The 12988-nt window shown below is 43.6% G+C and overlaps 1 protein-coding gene and 1 pseudogene across 1 annotated transcript; one reads left to right on the top strand and one right to left on the bottom strand.

Moving 5' to 3' along the window:
• Nucleotides 1–1804: 1804 nt before the first annotated feature.
• LOC114903888 lies at nucleotides 1805–5794 on the bottom strand (annotated as a pseudogene).
• A 3917-nt stretch (nucleotides 5795–9711) lies between these two features.
• CFL2 (cofilin 2) lies at nucleotides 9712–12481 on the top strand. Its single transcript, XM_029236204.1, has 4 exons — nucleotides 9712–9870; nucleotides 10929–11236; nucleotides 11354–11430; nucleotides 11514–12481. The coding sequence occupies exons 1-4, from the start codon at nucleotides 9868–9870 to the stop codon at nucleotides 11624–11626; spliced, it is 501 nt and encodes a 166-aa protein (XP_029092037.1). The 5' UTR covers nucleotides 9712–9867; the 3' UTR covers nucleotides 11627–12481.
• Nucleotides 12482–12988: the final 507 nt, after the last annotated feature.

The raw sequence follows: 12988 nt of genomic DNA, 5'->3' as shown, positions 1-12988 counted from the left end.
TGCTAATGGATATGGGGTTTTCTTTTGGGGGGTGATTAAAATGTTCTAAAACTAGATTGTGGTGATGGTTGCACAACTGTGAATATACTCAAAAACATTGAATGGTGCACTTTAAAATGATGAATTTTATGGTATGTGAACAATATCTCAACATAGGTGTTATTAAAAAAACAACTTTTTTTTTTGGCTCTTATGCTTTTAATGGAGGGAGGTACAAAATGCATCAATGCAAAACAGTGTTTTACATACTCATTAGCATAGTGATTAATGTTAATTTAGTGATACACAGTGTGTTAAACCTCAAAAACTACAAAGCTTCCTGCAACCTAAGATAATGGAAAGGCTCCTTAAGTTTTTACCCACCACCTTTAGTTTTAAAATTCTAAATGGTATCGGGGGGAACTAAAAAATAATAGGCTCGTTTCAGCTGTGGTTCAAGAATTCTAAGGAAGTTGTATGGCAATGACACTGGGACTGTGAAGTTTCCCCAAAAGGGCTTTCTAGATGACCACATCACAAACTTTTAAAGTATTTCCAATAACATATAGGCAAGTTGAGTGGCTTAATAGTTTAAAAGCCTGGAAAGCAACTAAGATGTCTCATCTTACAGAATTTTAAAACATGGTATAAATACCATTTCTCTCCTACAGAGAAACTTTTTAAAGCACGGACATAACTTTAAGGATACTAAGGAAACATCAATAGTTTTCATAAAGCTTCAATAAACACCCCAAGGCACAGTGTTCAAAACAGCCTATTCACTAAAATGTCACTGCATTACAAGGTATAGGTATGCTATGCTTGCAGTGAGAGGACATTTAATTTATGCCTAGTTAAAAGCACCGGGTGTCCAGTTCAGCTTCCATTTACACAGGATGCACCAGTAACACTTAGGATAGTGAATAATTCAAGTACTACATTTCCAACATGTCTTGCCTTTTGCTTTTTGATTAGTCAGCACTGGGGCTCTTCTGCCTGTAGTTCTTCAGAATATTTTGAAAGAGGCTAGGATTACCCTGAATATAGGCTTCAAGCAATACGGAGCCCTTCTGAAAGAGCTGTCTAGATACTTAAATAATAACGTTTAGAGAAGGGAATTAAGATGAAACTTGCAATAGCTGAGTTTGTTTCAAAAAAAGAAAAATAATGTAGAATCTGGCATGTAAGCTAAAATTTTTTGTAATTAATGTCAAAAATTGCCAAGATTGTTAATACATGTTTTGGTAAAAAAAACCCACTATACTGTCAAGGTTAATTATTTGTGTGAAATATATTATATTAAAATATATTAAATTATATTAATTAAACAGAAGAATTCACCCTTAATGGAAGAAAACCCACAACAAGGGAAGCATTCAAAGAAGGGAAATCAAAAGGTTAGGTAAGTTTACTAGTATTAGAATACATCAACACACCTTGATTATAGAACTATTTCATTTTTAAAACTACAGTGCTTTAATGTACTTCTAACAACAACCCAAACTAAGGAGCCATGGAGGCTTATGAAAAAGACCTACCCACTACGATGCTGTGTTTCTAGTGTAGGGGTGAATTAATACTTCTGTAAGAAGAAACTGAATCACCTCAGCGTCAACAAACGGCCTTTTTCTTTTACACAGTAACTCATAATTTGGTGACTTATTATGTCTCTTCACTAGTTCAAAATTAGGCAGAAAAGGAACTACATCAGACCCAGAAATGCAATGATTTGGCAAGCCGCAGTCACTCAGCTCATGGATTTGTGATAATCTGCAGAAAATTTGTCTGACTCTAGTACTCCATTCCTTCACATCTGTAGAGGAGCTCAATACAACCATTTTTCTTTATCAACTTTAAGCTGCATACAGGCAAAGAGATCACAAACTGCTGGGAGGCCGTAACAGTCTGGGGGAAAGTTGTGTTCCTCCTGTAGGAGCGAATTAAGTAATACTTCCTTGGTCTTCTTTTGAAGTAGCCATTTGTCTTCTCCTAAGGATAACTGGCTAAGATTTCCCATCTTCTTTCCTGGCAAGGCCCAGTCAGCTGTGTTAAAGGGACACCAGGAAGTGGCCAAGTGGCTTGTAAGCTTTGGTATGCCAGCTCTGTCCTCTGTAAGAGGCACTTCCTTGGGACATCCTTCTTTGCATGAGGGGGTAATGAGCTACTCTGACAAGGGACTGTTCCTTATGACTTGGAAGGAATCAGCAATTCTAGAAGAAGCCATTGCCTTTGGTGCCTTAGCTTGTTCTGTTTCCTCTCTTCTGGATGGACAGAGCCACATATTCAGGAAATCTTTATGTTTCTCAGGTTCAGGTTTTTGTTCCACAGGCATACCATTTTTATCCTTTCCTTCTTTCTTCAGAAGCCATTTACACAGAGCTTCCTTCTCAAAATTTTCATCACACACGCACTCTGCAAAGCTTGTACAGGGCTCATTGGCTCTGCAGACCTCCTCTACTTTACATGGGCCTTGATGATTCTGGACAAGCCAATCCTCAGCCAATCATGCTGAGATCCCAATCATGCTGGGATCCACTCCCAAGGGGCCTCCAAGTGGTCATTCAGGCACTTCAGATTGCCCAGGTTCTCAATCTCCACACCTTTGGGCTGTTTACCCTGAAAATTGGTACAGGAATCAGGCTTGATGAGCCAATCATTCACACCATAGGACTCCTGGAACACCTGGAACAAGAGCTTAAACGTCTCACTGGTTTCACAGCTGCCATTCCCAGGCTTCTCAAGCTTATAGGGCTCCTGGGGAGTCGCTAGCCAATCAGAAAGCTCCACCTCATCTTGATCAAGAAGCACTAGATCTCCAACCTTTTCAATTTCACTGGAGTAAGAACTGGTAGTAGAATAGCTGTTACACTTTTGGTAACTTGTTTACCAGCAAAAGAAACTTCTTGTTGCTGACTCTTGTGGAGCCAGTTTTCCAAGCCCTTTAGGTTGCCCCAGACATTATTGAAGCAATTGCAGGCTCTAGCAGAAGTCTGACTATTCTCCAAGGTCTGCTTTTGGGTGAGCCAGTCCTGCAGATTGGTACTGGGCATGTAAGGAGCCTGGCAACCGCTGGCAGGTTTGCTTCCAAGGAGCCATTCGCTGAGAGGGACCGCTGTGGTGCTGGATGCTGACTTCTGCTCTGGTGATGCGATATAGCCTCTTTTCTCCAGGAAGGGCCCAATATTTGTTGAACTAGCATGAGCCATCAGGTGCTCAGGAATTTGAATGGTCTTGAGAGACCCAAACGTGGTGGTTGCCTGGTGCAGGGCAGTTATTATCGGTTTCAAAGAATAGGACAGTCGAATCTTCAGGTTTGAGGGTCCAACTGCCCAGTCTCTCCCGGCACACGGAGACGTGATTGGCTAGATCTTTGTTTTGGGTGCACTCCAGCTGATGAATAAGACAGTTGAACTGGCCCAGAAACCAGTAGAGTTGTTGGACCTCCTGCTGAAACATCTCCTCTTTAAGCTGATAGATGAGATCTACCTGTTCATACAGCCACACCTCATGGCTTCGAAGGCATTCCCTGTGATGAGTTATGCAGCTGTGAATCTGGGCTTTGACCTCTCGCAAGTTATCTTTAATTTGCCGTTCAGCCCGAAGAACACCAAGTGCCTCCGTGCATCACAACACCTCAAAAGGGGTTCTTTATTACTGGAGCAGCCACTCTGGTCTGTGAGGTACTCCTCTGCTCCCTGTTCCTCCTTGCAGGCCAGGTCCCCGCGCTGCGAGCTGCCCAGCAAGCAGGACGCTGCTTTCTCCGGGACCAGGGTGACAAAGTTTCCCCGAACCCGCAGGCTGCGCCCCGCCCGTGAGCTTGGCAGCGTCCGACGGGCGGGCCGGAGCGCACACAAAAAAAACACCTTTGAAAAGTCTTTATAGTCTCCCTTATGCCCTGCAGAATACAATTCTGACTGTACAATTGTATACAAAGCTCACAAGAACTGGTACCTCCTACCACTCCATCTTCATTCTCTACCAAGCTCATAGGCTCCAGTCGTAGCTAGCAACTTGGGGTTTCTTGTGCTTTATACTGGTACTGCTGAGGCTTTGTACATTTGGTTCCCTCTGCTTTGAATGTCCTGTCCTTATCTGCCTAGTTAACTTCCACTTATCCCTTAAGACCCAACTCGTGGGACTTCCCTGGTGGTGCAGTAGTTAAGAATCCGCCTGCCAATGCAGGGGACACGGGTTCGAGCCCTGGTCCAAGAAGATCCCACATGCTGCAGAGCAACTAAGCCCGTGCACCACAACTACTGAGCCCGCGCTCTAGAGCCTGCATGCCACAACTACTGAGCCTACGTGCCACAACTACTGAAGCCTGCACACCTAGAGCCCATGCTCCGCAATAAGAGAAGCCACAGCAATGAGAAGCCCGCACACTCACTAAGAGTAGCCCCCGCTCACCGCAACTAGAGAAAGCCCTGGCACAGCAACGAAAACCCAATGCAGCCAAAAAAAAAGAAAAAAGACCCAACTCGCTCCAAACTGAGCTGGCCTTCCTTCTGCTCCCAAGGCATCCTGTACATACCCCACTGGAGCATGCGTGGGATTGTCCCATAGATACTGGCTTCCTTGATGTATTCTCACAGAACTGACTTTCTTCAAGGCAGGGACTATGTTATTCTTATCCTTGCATTCTTTACCCTAGCAGAGATGCTCAGTGAATGATATAAAGGAATGAATGAACGAATGAAATGAATAAACTCTTCTCATTCTTGATTTGGTTTTCGATCTCTTGCCTACTCTTATTCATGTCTGTCAACATACAGTTTTAGTATGTTACATTTTTCACATCTGTATGATTTTCTGGGATATAAAAATCCACAGCTTTTGTAATAAAGTAAGCTAAACAAAGGCTCTCCACCTTAAATAAATTACTAGCAAGTTTCTTTTCTCAGATGCTGTTTTTGTATGGTTTGTATAATTTAGGTAACCAGTTGCTACTTATCACGAATTCAATTAATATCAGAAACAACTGATAGGTGGATCTGATAAATGTGTTTGTGAGTAAATAAATTGAAACTAGCATTTATAAATGTAGAGTTTGAGACCATTTTGAATTACATTTCACTACTTACTACATTTCACTGCTGCTACCCTCTACCTCTTCCCTTGACATAGACTGCTAAGTTCCTTTATTGTGAGGTCATCTTCCTAAATTAGAAAGAACTAAGGATGAGACATGGAAGACACAAAGTGAGTTTTGTGGATCAGGGAATGAGTCATAGAGATCAGACTCCAACACACATCTCCCACAATATTTATTTTCTAGTTCTAAGTTCAAACTTGGATTTAGAAAAATGCATGACTTTCCTCCTGACCCGTCTTTTAGCTCAGGCGTGGGCTAGGAAAGAGATGTCAGATGAAGCAGGTATGTGGGTAGAAAAGTACATTTGGAAGTGATGAGCATCTTTACGTTTACACTTGTCTTTGTCAGGAAGTGGCTGTGGGAGCTGAGTATGATGTGTCTTGACAGGGAGTGGGGCTTGAACAGAATTTATCTACATAGTCTTCCAGATTCACTGTTTTACTTAAGACTTGAAAAATGATTCTGAAATTTTACATGCCACAGAAACTCCATCTAGTCTGTTTTGTGGGAGAATATGCATTACGGGTATTCACTTTTCCAATTTTCTAAGAAATCCTGAGCAAAAACTTTAGCTGAGTCTCACAAAACAATACCAGTGAGACTTGGGATTGCTTCATTACTGTTGCCTGTGAGTTGGTAAAATCATGCTCTCCCCTTCACTCTGCACTGATGGTAATGGCCCCAGGGTACCTTTTCCTGTGCTGGAAGGAGCTTTACGTACATTATCTCACTTGATCCTCACCACAACCCTGAGAGGGAGGAGGTAACATAAGCCCCATTTTACACCTGAGGAAACAGCCATGGAGCAGTTAACTAAATGGAAATGGCCCGAGATTGCACCACTGTTGTGTCAGAGCTGATCCATCCTCTACGAGGTTACTCTCACTTAGTTCCTAATGGTTTTTTGTTGCCGTCAACCACGTGTAGTCCAGCAAATGGAAAATTAGAATTTAGACGTGTGCCTTCTAGTACGGGATTGTTCAGGGTCCTTCTGTCCCACCGTTAATCATTTCCTTGGGCGTGAAACTGCTAAAGAGAACAGATGTGGTATTGTAGGCAGAATAATGGCCCCCCAAAGATGTCCCTGTCCTGTGAATATGTTACCCTACATAGCAAAAGGGACTTTTTTAAAAAAATAAATTTATGTATTTATTTTTGGCTGCATTCGGTCTTCATTGCTGTGCACGGGTTTCCTCTGGTTGCGGTGAGCGGGAGCTACTCTTCGTTGTGGTGTGCAGGCTTCTCATTGCAGTGGCTTCTCTTGTTGCAGAGCACGGGCTCTAGGCACATGGGTTTCAGTAGTTGCAGCACGCGGGCTCAGTAGTTGTGGCTCACAGGCTCTGGAGCACAGGCTCAGTCGTCGTGGCACATGGGCTTAGTTGCTCCATGGCATGTGGGATCTTCCCGGACCAGGGCTCGATCCCGTGTCCCCTGCATTGGCAGGCGGATTCTTAACCACTGCGCCACCAGGGAAGTCCAGCAAAAGGGACTTTGTGGATGTGGTTAAGTAAATGATTTTTGATATGGGAGATTATCCTAAATTACCCAGTGGTGATCTCAGTGGTCCTTAGCAGTGAAAGAGGAAGGCAGGAGAGAGAGAATCAGAGATGTGATGACTGAAGCAGAGGTACTCTCAGGGGGCCACAAACCAAGGAATGTGGGCAGCCTCTAGAAGCTGGAAAAGGCAAGGAAACAGATTTTCCTCCTACAGCCTCCAAAAGGAATGAAGTGCTGCTTTTAGCCCCATGAGTCATTTCTCACATCTGACCTCCAGAACTGTAAGACAATAAGTTTGTGCTGTTTTCAGCCACTAAATGTGTGGTAATTTGTTACAGCAGCCACAGGAAACTGATACACATGATGTCTGACACTCAGATCCCTCCACCACACAGAGGCCAAAATTCATGCAGCAATGCTTGGTAATGCTGTCGCTTTACCAAGTGGCAGTAAGTTCTGGTTTTAAACAACAGGTGTGAGGAGTTGTTACTGGCTCTGACGTTCTAAGATCTGGCCTCACAAGGGCATGTAGAAAGGCCTTGCAGTCTTCGGGAGCTTCCTTTTTGTTCTCTTTATAGCACTAAAGCACCTTAAAGTTGTTACTTTATCATCTATTGATCACCTACTATGTACCAGATTCCAGAAATCCAAAGATGAGTAGGACTCAGATCCTGGAAGGGGCTTCCAGTCTACTGGGGTGGCAGAACACGTAAACAAGTGATTACAAGGCAATGAAATATGTGCAAAGACAAGAAAACATCTTCAGGAAAAGAATCCTAGTACATGGGAATTGTGAACTCTAGGGAAGGGGAGAGGCACAGGGAGGCTTGGAGAAGGGTTGATATCACAGCTGGGGGGTTGGTGGTTAACATCTTTGGAATCCCCAGCTTTGGTAGGCGAGGTTCTAACACCTAATCTAGTTCCCCGTGTCCCCAGACCTGGTCTCTGCTGGGGCTGTAGCCCCTGTAGAATCTCTTTGATGCAAAATTCAAGGCTGAGAAGGGAGGGGGACCCTAAGAGGAAGAGTTCAACAAGGAAAACTGCTGATACCCATACAGAGCAAATGTTGGATGCCTCAAGAGACATCAAGAAAGGGAAAGGTTTCATAAACTGTAATGTACCACCTAATGTAAAGTATTATTATCTACTTGCTTAAGATTCATGCTTAGACATTGGGAAATTTCTTCTCAATTTTTGTCTCTAAACTAAGTTAAGGGACTTCCCTGGTGGCGCAGTGGTAAAAAATCCACTTGCCAATGCAGGGGACACGGGTTTGAGCCCTCGTCCAGGATGATCCCACATGCCGCGGAGCAACTAAGCCCGTGCGCCACAACTGCTGAGCCCGCGTGCCACAGCTACTGAAGCCCGTGTGCCTAGATCCTGTGCTCCACAACAAGAAACCACCGCAATGAGAAGTCCACGCACCGCAACGAAGAGTAGCCCTGCTCGCTGCAACTAGAGGAAGCCCACACACAGCAACGAAGACCCAACACAGCCAAAAATAAATAAATAATTTATAAAAATAAAATAAAATAAAAATAAACTAAGTCAATCTTCCCATTAAGAAAATAAGCACAAGCTATGGACATAAAAAATAGGTCTGTTTCCTGTGCAATACCTAACATGCTCCATTTATAATATATTAACTTTTGGGTATAAGAATTTATCACACAAACTAGGGCATAACCCTTCTCATTATGATTTTCTATCCCTAAATTTACTTAATGCTGAGAACATATGGTTCTCTCTCATAATGGTTTCTCTCCCATTTCCTGAGAAACACTGGCATACTAGGAAACTGAATTTTAAAGCTGGAAAGGGCTTTAAAGATAATCACAGCTTATAATACAGATGAAGGTCTGCAGGGATTGAAAGCCCTTCGAATTTACAGAGATGGGGCAGTGCCAAGATTAATACTCGTTTCCCAAGTCCCAACCCGAAGTTCTTGCCGTTACACTGCACTTCTGGCTTAGTACACCTTAAGGTTTATCTGCACTCACTTACTATTTTGTTTCCAACAGTTTTAGTCACTCAACAATTCTACTTTTTTAGTGCAAGTTTTCTTCACAAAATCAGTTCAACTATTAATCAGAGTTTTAAATTCATATTACCAATTTTACAAATGAAGAAAGGTAGAAATGATAAACGTTCAGGGAAAAAGGTAGCATAAATTAGCCCAAACACTGATGAATAGAAATACTTTATGAAACCTTCCTTTTATTAAACATAACCACATACAGTGTTTCATTTAAAACATTTTCATTATACACTCATAAAGCATTGAATCTTCATGAAAAATTTCCTCAAAGTACACGGTGCCAATTTCTTCTATGATAAATGCGATGAATACTCATAACAAGTATAAAAAAGGTTTAGTTAGAGAAGAGCCTTGGCTCAGTTATATGGGTTTTGCTAGAAGAGGTTGTGGTTGCCAAAGAGGGAGGACTCTACTCTTGGGTCCACTTATTTGATGGCAGCTGTCGTAGCTATGGCCTCCTGAGGAAAAGACCACTAGCAGAGAGTGAAATCCATTTCCTACCAAGTCTAATCTATAAAAGGATATTACCAGGGGATGTTACTACCCCAGATTTCCCCCTATTATTATTATTCCAACCACAGACTTTCAGAAAGCGATTTCCCACCTCTGTTTATCATTTTGTTTTTGCTGAGTAATTCAATCAACTAGGGTAACCCCCTCCCCCCCCCCAGTGTTTATTCTCGTTGAATTGATGGAAGGAGATCTAAATAATTCGCGCCATCTCTGATGGGGGTTTTCCAAAAAGACCCACAATGTAGGAATCCAGCCCCTTTCAGTGGAAACCGCAAGCGAATAAAAGAGACACCTTGGAGCGCCATTCGCCTCACACGCGCCCAACCCCTGGAGCTGCGCCCTGGCCCTCGGGAGGCAGTGTGGAAACGCCCGCCGTGCGAGCCGGCGGACGGGACGGGTGGTGCCCTGGCGCTGAAGGCCTTCGCGTTGGGGCCCGGGGTTCGGACCACGGCCGCAGAGTCCACGGGGGCTGCTGCTGCTGCGCGCGCGCGCGCGCGCGCGCCCGCGGGGTCAGGCCGAGGACGCGGGGGGGCCGGCGGGCTGGAGCGCCAGCCCGGGGCGTGCCCACGTGACCGCCCCGCCCTCACCGCAGCCCCCCGAGCGGTCACCGCCTTTTGGGCCGCACTCCCGGCGTGCCCCGCACTCGCCGCCTCCCGGGCGCCCCTCCTTCCCTTCGCAGCGACACACCGCCGGAGCCCGAGCCACCGCCGGAGCCCGAGCCGCCGCCGCAGCCTCAGCCGCGGGCGCTATGGTAAGGTGGGCGCGCCGACCGGGGGGCCGGGGGTCGGGGGGCCGGGGCGCGGCGAGCACAGCCCCCCGCGCGGCACCGCCGGGCCCTGGGCCTGAGGCCGCCATTTTAACCTGATTTTGGGCTCCAAGGTGGGCGCTCCTGCGCTGCGGCCCCGCTGCTCTCTCTTCACCGGCCGGCCTGCCCTCCCGCCGTCAGGCCCGGCCGGCCGCTCTTCGGATTCCTGGGGGCGGGGAGGGCCCGGGCGCGGGGCGAGGGTCGGGGCCTAAGTGGGGCGGGCGGGCGGCGGCCGGGGGCGCGGGAGGGTCCGCCGAGCTTTGCCCCCACCCTGCTCGCCGCTTTTGCCCTCCCCTTGCTAATTTTATTCCCACGCGCGCTCTCAGATTGGTACGTGCTGTAAAGCCCTTGCTGGACGCTTTCGGTAGGGGTCTTGAGGGCCTGTAGTAAAACCCTTAGGGGGAGATTAAGGAGGTGGGAAAACTCTTGAACACGGTTTCTCGCGGTAAAAAGCTTTTACACGCGATCCGTTAGTTTTGAAGCGTCTGCATTTGAGCTGTGAGGCAATTATGTTGTAGCCGTGGGCGGTTTGGAGTTCACACTTGATTCTCTTTCCTTATGAGGAAAGGGCCCTGGCTAGGATGACTTTAAAGAAAAAAATAGTAGAAGCATTAACTGAAATCCGAAAGTGTTTTTTTAAGGCCCGCCGGGTTGACACAATACAGAAGGTATTTTTGCTGCGGCTCCTGAAGCTCTGACATCACCCAGTGAAATAGGAAACATTTCAGGGATGGGACAGCCTGTATTTGTCCCTTTCCCTCTACCTGCCAGTTACTTCACACTCCAAACCCCTTTTTAAAAAAGGATGAATGGGGCAGGATGAGTTAGAATCCGTAGGTGCATCATATACTGATACTTAAAATGTGGCAAATCTGATTGGACTATTTGCATGGTATGATGCAACTTTTGATATCCAGACTAAAGTGAATCCTCTCTAGGCAAACAGTAATTTTGGCTAAAACCAAAATACTTGTTCTAAATTACTGTTGTTTCTTTATTTTCAGGCTTCTGGAGTTACAGTGAATGATGAAGTCATCAAAGTTTTTAATGATATGAAAGTAAGGAAATCTTCTACACAGGAGGAGATCAAAAAAAGAAAGAAAGCAGTTCTCTTCTGTTTAAGCGATGACAAAAGACAAATAATTGTAGAGGAAGCAAAGCAGATCTTGGTGGGTGACATTGGTGATACTGTAGAGGACCCCTACACATCTTTTGTGAAGTTGCTACCTCTGAATGATTGCCGATATGCTTTGTACGATGCCACATACGAAACAAAAGAGTCTAAGAAAGAAGACCTAGTATTTATATTCTGGTGTGTAAAAACAAAAGAAAAAAGTACTTTTAAAATGCAAGGATTATTATTAACATAGTCAGTTTTGCCTTTCTTTTTCTTTTAAATAGGATTCAACAATTTTTTTTCCCCCTGTAGGGCTCCTGAAAGTGCACCTTTAAAAAGCAAGATGATTTATGCTAGCTCTAAAGATGCCATTAAAAAGAAATTTACAGGTACAAACACTGAATATTTTGTGCAGAAGAATTGCCCTCTCTTACTTATAATAAAGTAACAGGATAATGTTTTTTCTTTTTAGGTATTAAACATGAGTGGCAAGTAAATGGCTTGGATGATATAAAGGACCGTTCAACACTTGGAGAGAAATTGGGAGGCAACGTAGTAGTTTCACTTGAAGGAAAACCCTTATAAAATGACAGTCAAGTGCCATCTGGATCTTAAGGAGCTTCCATTTCTCCAGCTCAGTCAATTGGAATAGTATTAGGTTTTGGTTTTTTTTTTTCTTCCTCTTCCCACTGGGTCCTTCCAACACAATGAATGAAGGAAATATCATTCATGTAAGCAGCCTATCAGTGATTGCCATTAGACTGTTTAATACTGTTACTTTTATGTAGAACCCAAGGAATGCCTTCCCACCATATTTTAGCCAAAACAACTGGTTATATGCCTCCCTTGCAGCAAGCACTACAATGAATGTGAATGTCAATGTGAATAGCTTAGAACACTACAAAGGGTTAAGCTAATTGAATGCCTTGAAAGTATTATCCACTGGTGAGATGGTAGACTTTATTCAGTATTATTTATAGTTGCACTTGATTGCAGTTCTGTGAGGCTTGAGCATTCATACACCTCACCTGCCTTGGCAAGCCTATTTTTTGTGACATGGCAGCACAGATATAATACTATGCATTGAAAGCACTTTTTTTGTAATGAGTTTAATCCCCCACCCCAAAAGGAATGCCAATTAAGTTAACTGTGTCATCAACTTATCCTAGTACCTCAGTGTTCATTCCTGTTACCTGCGTATCTTCTTAAAAGAAATAGCTGTTATTAATGCCTTTTTGTTTTCCATTGAGTGTACACTACTGAATAAGTGTAGGAGTTTTATGTTTACCATGTTAAGTCTTGCGACACTAAAGATATTTTGAATATCAGTCATGATGGCAATTTCTGTATAAAAGAGCCTTAAATGGAACATTGTTTTTGAGATCAAACCCCACCCTCACAAAAATGGCCACGTTGCAATAAAAATTGTGGCATATTACAGAACGTTGCCTTGTTTTCCTTGGACATTTTGCAAAATACCATGTGAAGCAACTCCTAGGGTAAACAGCTATTATTAATCTCTGCACTGGTCATTTAAGAATTTTTTTGTACAACATTCTTGCGTGATATTTTCCAGTTTGTTGTGTTTATTTGGTTTAAAAAATATTCTATCCTAAAGCCAACTAATACAAAATATTAACGTTATAGAGGTGTACTTTTATAAGCTTTATTTATTTCCTTATGTGTTAATATGATCAGGAATTATTTTTTTGCACTTTGACATAAATACTCTTCGATATCTGGTTTGTTCTCTGGATAAATTAGGGTAGTTATTTTTTAATTCACGTTTACATTTCTAATTAGTTGACTAGTAGAAGAAGCAGGAAGCTCTTATTGCACATTTGGTCATAATGAAAATAATTTGTAAAATGTCCTTCAAAAGTTTAATAATACTTCTCATGTTTAGGAACTTTCAGCTACTATTTCTTAATATATTTCACAAATTTG

Source organism: Monodon monoceros, unplaced genomic scaffold (genome assembly GCF_005190385.1).
Source record: "Monodon monoceros isolate NGI ecotype Baffin Bay Population unplaced genomic scaffold, NGI_Narwhal_1 Super_Scaffold_21, whole genome shotgun sequence".
Taxonomy (NCBI): Eukaryota; Metazoa; Chordata; class Mammalia; order Artiodactyla; family Monodontidae; genus Monodon; species Monodon monoceros.
This window is presented reverse-complemented; position numbering and strand designations above follow the sequence as displayed.